The sequence below is a fragment of the Tyto alba genome, unplaced genomic scaffold, assembly GCF_018691265.1.
Source record: "Tyto alba isolate M040663 unplaced genomic scaffold, T.alba_DEE_v4.0 Super-Scaffold_7, whole genome shotgun sequence".
Classification (NCBI taxonomy): Eukaryota; Metazoa; Chordata; class Aves; order Strigiformes; family Tytonidae; genus Tyto; species Tyto alba.
Window position 1 is genome coordinate 16,849,708 of NW_024881328.1, and position 13,190 is coordinate 16,862,897.

The window sequence follows — 13,190 nt, forward strand, 5'->3', positions numbered from 1 at the left end:
AAAGAAGTTGGTGCTACTTTTAAATAGTTTCTCTCCTCAAGTGTCCAGTATTTAAAGAAGGACAAGTTACATTTTAGAGATACGATAAACTAGACAATGAAACTTATGCTCTTCAGAGAGAAATACAGTAAATAACAGTAGCTAGCCCTGATGCCTTTTTTTTTTACAAAAAAAAAAAAAGAAAACCAAAATCAAATCTATCCAAAATATAAAAAAAAAAAATTACAAATCTCAAATTGTCTTCCACAGCCAAACAAAACATCCTCAAGAATTAATAATCAAGAACACTTAAATTAGTACAGATTTCTCTGTTTATAACTGGAACTTGATCTAATTTCTGTAAGTATCAATAATTATCTATTTCAGAGCGCACTTCATAACGGATTGTTTAATTTTAGAACCTGAGACTGCACCAAATTAAGTTACCTATGTTCATTGCGTAAGGATAAGTCTGAAAATTAAAAAATGAGATGAAACATTAAAATCCGGTAACTAAACATTCTCTGAGGTACCAGCAAAACAGGATTCCTAAGGAGGATATGAAAACACAACATGTTTTAAACCATCATCCTATTCAAGGAAAGGAACATCAGTCTAGTCTAGAGCATACCACTGCAGCAGAAGCCCTTTACAAACTCTCTTTGGTATCACTTACCTTGCTGGTTTCTGGACTATCGGGATCAAACTGAACTTGTTTAACAGCCAGTTCTCTTCCGGTATCAGCATCATAACACAGATACACTCTGCCAAATGCACCTTGACCCAGCAGTTTACCAAGTCTCCAGTTAGTTGGAGCTCGTGGTGCTGAAAATATAAGTATGTTTTGGTTTTCAAATGAGCTTGTTATTCAGCTGATCGAGAAAAACTGGAATACACAGAAAATAATTTTTTAAAAGACTACATTTTTCAACGACAGAAACTAAGTGTCCTAAACCTCCCCACAGAAGTTACAAAGATCAATAAAACTTCCTGTAAGATGAAAAATATGAGCTACTTAAATTTATTCACAAAATAATTTGTGGCTGATAGACATACTTAAAACAACTAGCAACAGCTAATCTGAAAAACAGAAAAAGCATGTTAAACTCAGTCACATTCTTTTTTAAATTGAGGCATGATTAAAATGTATATACAACATATAAAAATATATGTTTTATAAATAGAATATATCTATATATACATATTATAAATATGGAGATATTTTATAAATACAATTTATTAAATATACTAGTTTATATAAATGCATCTATAATCTAGTATATTTAATATAACACATACAATATATATTATATATTTAATACATAATGTCTAAAAATATATCCACAATGTAAAATATATATTAAACTACATTAGAATATATTGAAATACAATTAATATATTAATACATATTAAATATATAATATATTAAAGTTAATATATTAATCTATATTTTAATATACTTCACGTCTATAGTAATATACATTAATATACATTAACATGTATATTAAAATGCATAGGCATGATGAAAAAAATGTACCAGCTGCTGAAGTCATCACAAAGTATATTTGTTCCTGAAATGCCACCACAGATATAAACCAGTACCACATAATGTCTACAATTTATCAGAAAACTGGACCAACATCTGCAAAAACAAACAGTATCTGCAACCAACAAAACCCTTCTCGGGTCCTCAAGAGTCTAAAAAAATCATCAAAAAATGTTTTTACAGTGTTTTATCATCACAGATGCACATTCCATGTGAAAATCTACATGAAGGTTGGCACAGTAAGCAATGACAAAACTGATGAGCACAGTCTTGACTTTTTCCTATTCGAGACATAAAACCAGATTATTCAATTGCATGTATTTTGATGACACTCTTAGTTCTGACGTGATGTACTTGAAAGGTAAGAGAGTTTGACAGTGAAGTTCACAAAATGCCTTAACTTACAGCGACTGGGTGGGCTGATGTCCATGACTGACAAGGTAGGATTGTCTATGTCACTTCCCCTCCTCCTCATTCGATTATCTTCATACTCCGGCGTAAAGACGCTGCTTCCGCTACTGGTGCTGAGCGAGTGATCAGTGGGGCTGAAACTAACTGGTGATCGGAAGCTGTTCCCCTGAGTCCTTCTGGCTCTTGGGAAAGTTTTACGACCTTCGACAAGAGACAAAGAATTCTAATGTTACACTACGAAAAATACTGCTATGTAATGTGTGTATGCAAATACTTCATGAATTCCACATGATGTAGTTCCAATCTTCCCCAGTATATGACATGATGTAATGACCGTGAAATTTACTGGTTTAACATTCCGCCTAGAAGAAAAGAAACATTCATCACAGATGTATGTAAGGATTAGACTGAATCAAAAACTGATTTACGTTTAAGTGAGCAAAATTGGGACCAAATTCTGGAAATGTTCTGAAATGTAATCAACACGCTTCAGAAACCGGGAGGGCTGCGAGAGGAGAAAGGAAAATGCCCTGCCTTGACTTTTACTCCTCTATTAAAGTGTAAATATAAAATTTCTGATAGATAAGAGAGTGTGAGATATGTTTACATTCCAGTGGTGACCAGGCTGGCATCTTCATCCTGTAAACTAATAAGAATTGAATGGAAAGAAATACCTACACATGGAATCAACAGGAAGACCACAAAAAAAATTATTATTTAAAAAAAAAAAAAAAATCACAAACAATGCATAATTTAGAGATGGTTACAGCATTAGAATAATTTAAAAAAGGGGCATTGATCTTCATAAAAGTTTAATTACAACCAGATGACTAACACAAGAACATTTTTAGGTCAGCACAGTTTGATGAAGCTTAATCCTACAAAACTCAGAAATTGCTGAAGGAGTCTCTGATTCATTAGTATTACACTGGAGGAGTTGTTCCCAGGGGCAGGGGACTGAAGAAGGCAGAAAAAATATCTTCGAAAAAGTGGACTCAGATTTATATACTCGTTTGGCCAATTTAAAGTCCAAGACAGATATGCAGACAAATTATTAAGCAATTTTAAAAACCACTGAAGATAATAAGGTTATAAACCATCCATAATTGGTTTGTCACATGTTGCTTATCCAATTTCCCTATTTCATCAGGACATTCTCTTAAGGTAACTAGTGAGGTGTTGCAAAGAACAATTTACTAAGTAACGTATGCCCAAGACAGATCCAGAGCAGTTATCAGCTATTTCTTATCTAATAAGAGGATATTTAAGTGGACACCCACAGAAGTTTACCATCAGTCCACTTCACACACTATTTTAACTGATGGTGTATGTATGATGGAACATAATACACTGAAATATTGCAGATGACATCAAGTTAAGTGTGGCTGGAAGTCCGTTTAAAGATAAATTCAAAATTCACAACGATATTAGTAAGATTGGAGATGATTCAGAAATCAACAAGATGAAATTCAGTACGGAAGTACAACATACATACTTAAAGAGAAATCAAATGCAGAAACCACGAAGTGTAAAGTAATTGGTTGGTTAAAATTCATGCAGAAAAGGATGCAGGAACTATAGTAGACCACAGACTGAACTGCAGTCAGTATGGTGACTATGAAGTGTCATTCTGGAACATATTAATATGACTGTTACATACCGAGTTATGTTTATATCCTATGTTATCCATAAAGTGGTCATGAGAAAAGCCTCAGCTAGAATACCGAGTTTTGGCCACGACAAGAATGGAGAAGAGACCAGGGAAAAAAAAATACAAGGCTTGAAAAAATGTCTGAGGTAAGGCCTAAAGCTTGAAAGAGGAAAACTTAAGGAGAGAAAACAGGTATGTGTGTGATGCAGTGTTATATATGGGCAGTGACCAATTCTTCACTGTGTTAAAATGGAGTAACTAGTTAATAGTTTAATTTGCAGGAAAAATTATTTAGAAGACAGAGAAAGGTAATTTATAAGCTAAGCTGTTTTAGAAGTTAGTTATGTAAAGAAAATTAGTATGTCTTCTCTTAAAGTCAATTCAGAGTTTACTTAAAAGTCAGTGTGATAGATCTTTGCCTCTTTAATCTTGCCTTAGAGCAAGGGACTGCACCAAAGCTGCCTTGCAGTTGTTCAATTTGCTATTTCTGTGATTTCTGCCACAGAATGCTGTTTATTGCTCTGTTCACTCCATACTGCAAATGAAACCATCTGGTCTTTGGAGAAGTTTCTTCTTAACACTTCTCAACTAGTGCTTGACACATCCTCAAGTTAGACGATCCTTCAGCTGCTCCACTTTCCTTCGTAATAACATCAGTGTTATTACTGTTCAAATCAGCTTTGTGGCCACATCAGCAGGTGCTGTCATGCATTCCCACAAGTGATTTCATCAGCTAAGTGTTAATTCTTGGTTTAAATGACTGCTCTTCAATTTTATTTACTCTTTTAATCTGAGAAACTGTTAATAGGAACTCCACTGAATTTTCGTACTTTTTTTAAAATTTTTTTTTTAAAGCAAAACAAGAAATTACAAACTGACTGACATACTTACCTTGGATAGAAAAGGGTCACAAAGGTCAAAAGCTTACACTGGATGACTTGTGCACAGCCAAAGATAGATAACGTTTTCATAGCTGTGCATATGAGTCATGAATTCTGGTAAGACTGCTCAGCAGCTCTTTCAATCATTCGAAGTTTAGCAAATGAGTTTGGGAAAAGAAGTTAAGCTTTCAATTTCTTCATTATTTTAATTCATTAAGATTCTACAATCTAATAGTTATTCTTCATTTTTTAAAAAGAGAAAAACAGGTTAATAAAGTAGAACTCTATAAAGTACAACTCTTGCAGTATTCACACTTACCGTCATTATAATCTTGCTGATGATATGAAATATGGTATCTTCGGGGATAAGTCCCCCCCTTTCCAAATTTCTCAAATATTGGGATATCATACTCTACTAGAAAATAAAAAGATACATTTCAAAATTTTCTATGTGGCAAAAGCATATTAATCTGTTTGCTATTGCAAGCTTAAACATGGGGGAATGTATTACAGGATATGTTTCACATTGAAGCATCAGAACATAAAAGATTATAGAGCAAAAGTCACAAATCTAACAAATCACAAGAACTACAAGGACATTCAGAAAAAAGTTCCAAAGGATCAAGAATTCAATAGCTCAAGTGGTTTGTAACCTCTTGCTTAAAAGAATGTCAGAGGACTGCAGCATGCCTAATTACTCCAGTTTTAAAAATAGTTTCTAGAGGAATTCTGGGAAACTACAGTTCACTGAGAAAATTGGCAGAAACTATTACAAGGAATAAAATTTAAAGATGCATAAATATGAAAAATCGGTGAATGAGTCAACACAGCATGAATTACTACAACACATCCAATAGGTCTTCTTTTAAAAATTAAAGGAGAAAAGTATTCATAAGACAAAGGAAAAAGTCCCTTCTGCATAAATAATTGGTTTGAAGGTAAGTACAGACGATGGGAGTAAATGGCCAACAGTTCCACGGGAAGCTGGGCTACAACTCATGCAGTTTAATTACGCATTAATTCTCTGAACAGAACAATGAATAGTGAGGTGACAAAATCATCTGGAGAAATAAAGCCAACAGAAGAATTACAGAACAGCCCTTAAGAGTCTGTGATTGGATGTTGAAATTCATCTTGATGAAGTTCCTCAGATGAAATTCAGTGTAGGCTAGTGTAAAGGGCTGTGATAAGAGAGTTCCAATAAAGCAGCAGCTGAACAATCTGTATTGACTGAACAGCAAATTAAATGCTATAAATCATTAAGATATACTGGACAAAGTTTTGGTCTACTCCATTTCCAATGATTTAGTAAAACTGGAAAAGATTTAGAAGTAGAGAGATGATCAAAAATACAAAATCGCTTCTGCACACGGAATGTAGGCCTCTATAGACCAGAAAAGCAACAGCTCAAAAGGAAACAGAGAGGTCTGTTAAAAAAATATATATTTAAAAAAAAAAGAAAAATCACAAATGGCAAAATTCTTCATAAAACAATAAGTTGCACAGCTTCTTGTCACAATATACTGTTGATACTAAAAAAGTTTATACAAGTTGAAATAGGGACCGGAAAAAATTGTGGGGGAAAAAAAAAAAATCCATTAAATCACAGAGGAGCATCTTGCATTTGCAGAACCCTTAAGCCATACATGACTAGGAACATATTCTGAGAAAATTATACTACATGCTCCTCTACAGAAGCCTGGTACTGGTTGTGGCAGGAGAAAAGACTATGCCAGACGGACATTTTTTCTGACTCGATATATTATTCTGGTCTTGTTACACATCAAATTATGAGAATAAATATTGAATATGGAACGATTGCTGTCTACCCCATTGTTAAAACACCAGAGCATCCCACAGGGTCAAAAAACAGAAAAAAAATAATGCAAGATCATCTTATCAGAAAAGTAACCATAATAAAGAAACACAAGTTAACTAGATTAAAATTACCAAATTGATTTCTGACATTTCCAACATTTTGGGTATTTATAACTGTCACCTAAATGCTTCTTATACATAGCTTTATTTTCATTTAAAAGTGGTGCAATCCATTAAGGACTCTAGAATCTTTAAAAGAAAAAACACACAGTCACACAGTCATCTGGATAAAGCTTCATAAACAAAATAAAAAGAAGCCTTAAAGTATATAATAGACCAAAAAACAGAAAACACCCCAGATTCACTGGAAGCTTAATTATTGTTCAACAGCAAAATTCTGTAGCAAGGCGTGCCCATGAGAGACACTCAAAGCACTTTCAGTGCTACCCATTGCACTTCATATCCTGAACCAAGAACAACAGAATTTGGATTCTAGCCAGAGTGTCATATGAAAACATTAGTGGTGATCACTTAATTTATAGGCATGGCACACAGTTCTCCTTCATCCTTGCACTTTGCAGTGCTTTCAGTTACAGAAGTCATGAGCACTTCAAAGTGATCCTCATTTCACACAGGAGAAAATGAAGGCTCCGTGTACTGGTTTTGGCTGGAATAGAGTTAATTTTCTCCATAACAGCTGGTATGGTGCTGTTTTGGATTTGTGACCAAAACAATGTTGATAACATAGGGATGGTTTAGTTATTGCTGAAAAGCGTTTACACAACTTCAACATGTTTTTCCCACTGCTCCACCAGCTAGTAGGCTGGGGCTGCACAAGAAGTTGGGAAGGGACACAGCTGGGACAGCTAACCAAAGGAATATCCCATACCATACGAGCTTGTGCTCAGCAACAAAACCTGGGAGAAAGGAGGAGGAAGGGGGGATGTTCGGAGTTCTGGCATTCATCTTCCCAGGTAACCGCTAGGTGGGATGAAGTCCTGCTTTCCTAGAAATGGCTAAACATCTGCCTGCTAACAGGAAGTAGTGAATCAACTCCTCATTTTGTTTTGCTTGCACGTGCAGCTTTTGCTTTACCTATTAAACGGTCTTTATCTCAACACACGAGGTTTCTCACTTTCACCCTTCTGATTCTCTCCCCCCACCCCTCTGTGGGGAAGTGACCAAGTGGCTGTGTGGCGCTTACCTGCCAGATGAGGTTAAACCACAACATTCCAACATGAAATAAATTAACCAAGGTTATGTGCCAACTTAGGGACATTACAGTCCAGTTTAACAAACTGTTGTGTGCCCCTATCCACTGCATCATTTGTTCTTTTTGGAAGAGCAGATATACACACACTAACAGTGGTGTTACACACAACACTCTAGGAGAAAACATTTGGAAGATCTTGGGTTTCATTGTATCTTTTACTGTGTGCATTTGGATTGGATTTTGTTGGTTTGTCTTCTCCTACCATATTAAGCTTGTATAATATAATACCTCTCAATGTGAGCTTTCCTTCTAAGCACTATTATTTGCAAGAGGAAGAGTTCTGGAAAGCTAGCATGTCCAGTTGTTCTGGTTTTGGCTGGGATAGTTAATTTTCTTTCTAGGAGCTGGTACAGTGCTGTGATTTTTGGATTCAGTGTAAGAATAATGTTGGTAACACGCTGATGTTTTAGTTGTTGCTAAGTAGCACTTATCCTAAGTTAAGGATTTTTCAGTTTCCCATGCTCTGCCAGCAATCAGGTGTACAAGAAGCTGGGAGGGAGAACAGCCATGAGAGCTGACCCAAACTTGTCCAAGGGATATTCCATACCATAGAATGTAATGCTCATATAGAAACTGGGGGGGAGTTGGCTGGGGGATGGATTGCTGCTCAGGCATTAGTCAGCGGGTGGTGAGCAACTGCATTGTGCACCACTTGTATTTTCTTGGGTTTTATTTCTCTCTGTCTTTTTTACTATATCCTTTTTCATTACTGTTATTTTTAATTATTACTGTTGTCACTATTGTATTTTATTTTAGTTATTAAACTATTCTTATCTCAACCCACTAGTTTTACTTTTTTTTTCCAATTTTCCTCCCCATCCCACTGGGAGGAGGGAGTGAACAGCTGTGTGGTGCTTGGTTGCTGGCTGGTGTTAAACCACAAGACCTGTGATTCTGCCTACCTGAGAATTCCTGATGATTATCTGGATAGCTCTGTGCTCTTGGCATCCGAGATCTGGGATAGTTGTCTCTGGAAGTGTAAAAACATACAGCAACTAAAAACTGCTGTTAATCTAGTACTTAAACATTTAACTTTACTTTCTCACTATTCTTTATGACTGATGAAAATATACAATTTCCTGCAGTTGTTATGTGGAACCTAATTCTGAAAATCAAATCGTATAGGTATCAATAATTGTTCAAGGTCAGTAACAATGGAGAAGCTTGCTTATTGAGGTTAATGTAGTAAGAAAGCAACAAACAGACTGTGTTAATGAGCAATGATGTTAGTGAAAACATGAATTACTACAAGTAAAGCCACAAAGGAGCACCATTATGTTTAACACCTTTATGGCTAAACACAAAACTTTATAGACTGGCAAAATCTCTTACAAAGCCTACAAAAACTCTTGAGGAAATTTAACCAAAGAAATGCAAAACTTTTCACCATCTCAAAATATTTCCTCTTCTCTCCATGAAAGTCATAGGATTAAGAGAGTAATTTTATTGAGTTACTGAATGATGACAAATTTTTTGGTTCTTATATTATCACATTGTTTCTTACCTACAGTTGGTAAGTAACTCCCAGCCACCAAAAGGAACGGATGGGATTGCCAGAGCAACCGATTACAGTATATTTCCATAAACATACCAAAACAATGTCCTCCTTTTTCTGATAAGAATTTCTCTAATGGGTAACAGAAGCTAAATGGAGACACAAAACCTACATCTTTTTAGGAAATATTTGAATGGGGGAAAAAAAAAAAAAAAAAAAAAAGCGAAAACAAAGTAGAGGTGACAAATGAAGTAAATGAAAAACAAGCAAAAGAAGTTTTGAAGAAGCAGCATTGTAAGTCGAATAAAGATTGCTCTGTTTCTCCTCCTTCCACTCACCCCTGCCCCACAAAAAACTACAAATTTGTCAGTTTGGTAGAGTTTCTATCCTATGTAGCTACATTAAACACTGTCTGTATATCCTATCACTCCAACCAAAAAACACTTATGTCTATTGTTTTCTTGCTTGCAAAATAGAGACTCACTATTTAACTAAAAAAATATATTTGCTAGACAAAATGTATTTGTGTCCTCAAATCACATATTCTCAGATGAAGCAGTACTATGGACTACTATAGCTCTGATTAATTGCCACAGGCAATGACTTCCAACTTTTTACCTTTCTACCAATTAAATATTTAATTAGAAGTATTATTTGTATAGCAGTTCCAAATAAGCATTAGCCAATCTGCACAAAAGACCCAAGGTTACTTGCCTGAGCAACCATAAACCAAACAGGAGTACATTCTGTTTGGCTTACCTGAAGGCTGAGAAACTGTGGACAGTGACCCCCTCAAAACACCTAAACCTCCTAACGGGTCAATCAAACCAGATCTCCAGACTCACCACAGTACACACTGCCTCTTACTAACTGTCAGGTGTAAACAAAGAAAAAGAAGTGGAAAGTCTGCAATGGGAACAAGGGGAGAGGAATGGACAATAATTGCAAAGAAAAGGAAGGGATAGTCTGTTGAAGTCTTTAAATGATTCGGCCTTCTTTCTTAAATTGGGTACTCTCTACCTTAGAAAAGGGAAGCTTGCTTCATATAGCAGTACTGAGAAACGTAGATTTGATGGGGTGGCTCACTGCCACTGATTACACTTCATATATACGTAAGACTGGCAAAATTTAGTAAAAATCTTCAGTATATTTATGTAGGATCTGAAATCTAAATTCTTGTGTTTCAAATGATTTTTTTTTTTTTTTTTTTAATAGAAAGCTGCTTTATGCACTTCTATTTTACATGCATTAGTAAGTTTCACTAAAGTTTTATAAATGTTCTATAACTTACGGAGGAATTTCTGGAAGAAGTTCAGTAATAATTGTTGCTGGAGAGTTCTGTTACAACTGATATATTATGCAGTCTAATAAAGTTAAATAATGAATGCAAGTAATTTTTACCCATCTAAAGGGCTGTCAAGTGAGGGACAGCTTCCTGAGCCAGAGTTTTCAGGACTGCTCAAAGACAGTGGATCCAGCATCTAATAAACAACAGAGAAAGACCAACAAGTTCAAGTTTTTGGCTTTTTAAAAAAATAAATACTTGGATATTTCCATTTTGAAATGCCTAATAAAAAAAAAAAAACAAACCAGAAATATTAATTACTAGAGAAATAGTTCACCGACATAGTTGAGCCTGTACTGCATTCTGCAATCCTGAAAGGACTCTAATTTTTCTCACATCTAACTAGAATATAGTCAAGGTATTTAATCCTCTATCATGCTTTGTACATAAGTTGTAAAGCAAAGCTTTTAGACATTTATCTCTAGGTAGGACTCCAAAAAAGTTACGCAGATTTTTAAATAAAACTGGAGAGAAAATGGAAGGAGAAAGAAGGAGAATGCATAACATTTATAAATACTCTCCCTTTTCACCCAAAGCAAAATTCTGCTTCATATAAAATAAACTTTCATGGGAAACTGGAGTTTACAAAAGCACCAAAGACATATTTTTACTTTTACTTTTTTCCCTAAAGCACCTCTGACAACCTAGTAATCGATGATTATGAGCTGTGAAATCTGCCATGTATCAGTTAGAAGAAATCATAAAGCTGACTAGGCCAGATCTATTACATAATAAAAACAATCATCAACACTTTCTGTTTCTCAAACTCTAATCCAGAGAAAAAGAAATGGTCTGATAATCAAGAGCATCCCCTTGATTACCAGCTATTTCTATTTGCTGACATTTGCTTTATCTCCCACTACCATCCTTAAAGTTCTAAGTTTAACGATAGGCAACCATCACTCCCTTATCTTTTGCAGTAAAGCAATCTGAAACGTTTTACAGATTTATTTTTCAGTAGAAGTAGAAACAGAATCTAAATTTTGAATTATTGAACTTGGCAATTTTACCAGCCTGCTTCTCAAAAACAGAATGGAAAGCTCATCTGTTGTCTTAAAACGAGTTCCTTCCAAAAATAATGTTTGTTTTGATATATTATAGAACACCTATTTTTTTTTTTTTTTTTCTATATTGGACACCAGTCTTTTGCTATCAATTAAGTAGTTACCCCTCTAATTTTTATGGTGTGTGCTTCATCTTAACGGTCCTGGGCACATACTTCGCCAAGCACCAAGGACTTAAATAACACCCATAAAGTGAGCTTGCAATCTGCAAACTCAAACTTAAATGAACTCCATATTAGGGAGGACAGCATTTACTATAGGTTCAGCAATTATATTCCTCTTTTCTCATGCTGAACAGTGGGTCCTGAAAGATAAAAAAGCCCATTGGCTGCCATGTTAATTACCTCTATAACTTAATGCAGTATGGCCCAACTTGCAGACCATAGCTCAGTTCTACTCAACCCACCATCTCTTCTGTAAAGAAAGTGTGGGGTTTGCTGTCAGAGTGTGAATTGTTGTGCTCAAGGAGGTCAACAGCAGAGCAGAGCAAAGCCCTCCACTCCCAGATTACAAATACATGAGAGATTACATTTTTCTTGAGTACTCTGGACTTAAAGGACATCCTGGGCCTCAGAGATCATCTGTCTGTCTGACCAGTCAGTGACCAAAAATGACTTTGCCCAGACCAAAAGTAATCATTTCAGTGGATGAATCCAGGCCTGGGCTGGATCTGACCACGTGGCTATGATAATGAATAGCACCCTGGTCTGAAAATTAGGAGATTCAGTCTCTATTCCCAACTCAGTCATTGAAATTGTGCAATAAATTCCACGATCTCTTTGCCTCTATTTTTATTCTATCATTTAGTCAGCTCATAAAAACCATTGCTGCTTGACATTCGTGAATACAGTGCCAACATCAACAAGAACTTGTTGCTGTTGGCAATGTGGACAGTGTGATTGAATGCACCCTCAGCAAGTTTGCTGACAACACCAAGCTGTGTGGTGTGGTCGACACGCTGGAGGGAAGGGATGCCATCCAGAGGGACCTGGAGAGGTGGGCCTGTGCAAACCTCAAAGTTCAGCAAGGCCAAGTGCAAGGTCCTGCACGTGGGTCAGGGCAATCCCAAGCACAAATACAGGCTGGGCGAAGAGTGGATTGAGAGCAGCCCTGCAGAGAAGGAGTTGGGAGCACTAGTGGGTGGAAAACTGACTGTGAGCCAGCAATGCACACTTGCAGCCCAGAAAGCCGACCGTGTCCTGGGCTGCACCAAGAGAAGTGTGGGCACCAGGTAGAGGGAGGGGATTCTCCCCCTCTACTCTGCTCTCATGAGACCCCACCTGCAGTGCTGTGTCCAGCTCTGGGGCCCCCAACATCAGAAGGACATGGACCTGCTCGAGTGGGTCCAGAGAAGGCCACAAAGATGATCAGGGAACTGGAGCACCTCCCTTATGAAGACAGGCTGAGAGTTGGGGTTGTTCAGCCTGGAGAAGAGAAGGCTTCGGGGAGACCTTCTAGCGGCCTGCCAGTACTTAAAGGGGGCTACAGGAAAGATGGGGAGGGACTCTTTGTCAGGGAGTGTAGTGATAGGACAAGGGGTAACAGTTTTAAACTGAAAGAGGGTAGATTTAGATTAGAAATTAGAAAGAATGTTTACTGTGAGGGTGGTGAGGCCCTGGCACAGGTTGCCCAGAGCAGCTGTGGCTGCCCCCTCCCTGGAAGGGTTCCAGGCCAGGCTGGACGGGGCTTTGAGCAACCTGGTCTAGTGGAAGGTGTCCCTGCCCATG

The 13,190-nt window shown here is 36.7% G+C and overlaps 1 protein-coding gene across 5 annotated transcripts in view; it reads right to left on the reverse strand.

The window, feature by feature from the left end:
* The window catches only part of MAP3K2 (mitogen-activated protein kinase kinase kinase 2), a 56,645-nt gene that overhangs the window by 12,767 nt on the left and 30,688 nt on the right, over positions 1 to 13,190 (reverse strand). For 4 of the 5 annotated variants that reach the window (XM_033003904.2, XM_042784068.1, XM_033003906.2 and 1 more), the window contains exons 9-13: positions 10,456 to 10,535; positions 8,462 to 8,529; positions 4,788 to 4,883; positions 1,931 to 2,137; positions 656 to 804 (exon numbers count right to left, since the gene is read on the reverse strand). In XM_033003904.2, coding sequence (XP_032859795.1) covers positions 656 to 804; positions 1,931 to 2,137; positions 4,788 to 4,883; positions 8,462 to 8,529; positions 10,456 to 10,535 — 600 coding nt within the window. The remainder of the gene's footprint in view (positions 1 to 655; positions 805 to 1,930; positions 2,138 to 4,787; positions 4,884 to 8,461; positions 8,530 to 10,455; positions 10,536 to 13,190) is intronic. The other variant, XM_042784069.1, reaches the window with a different exon arrangement.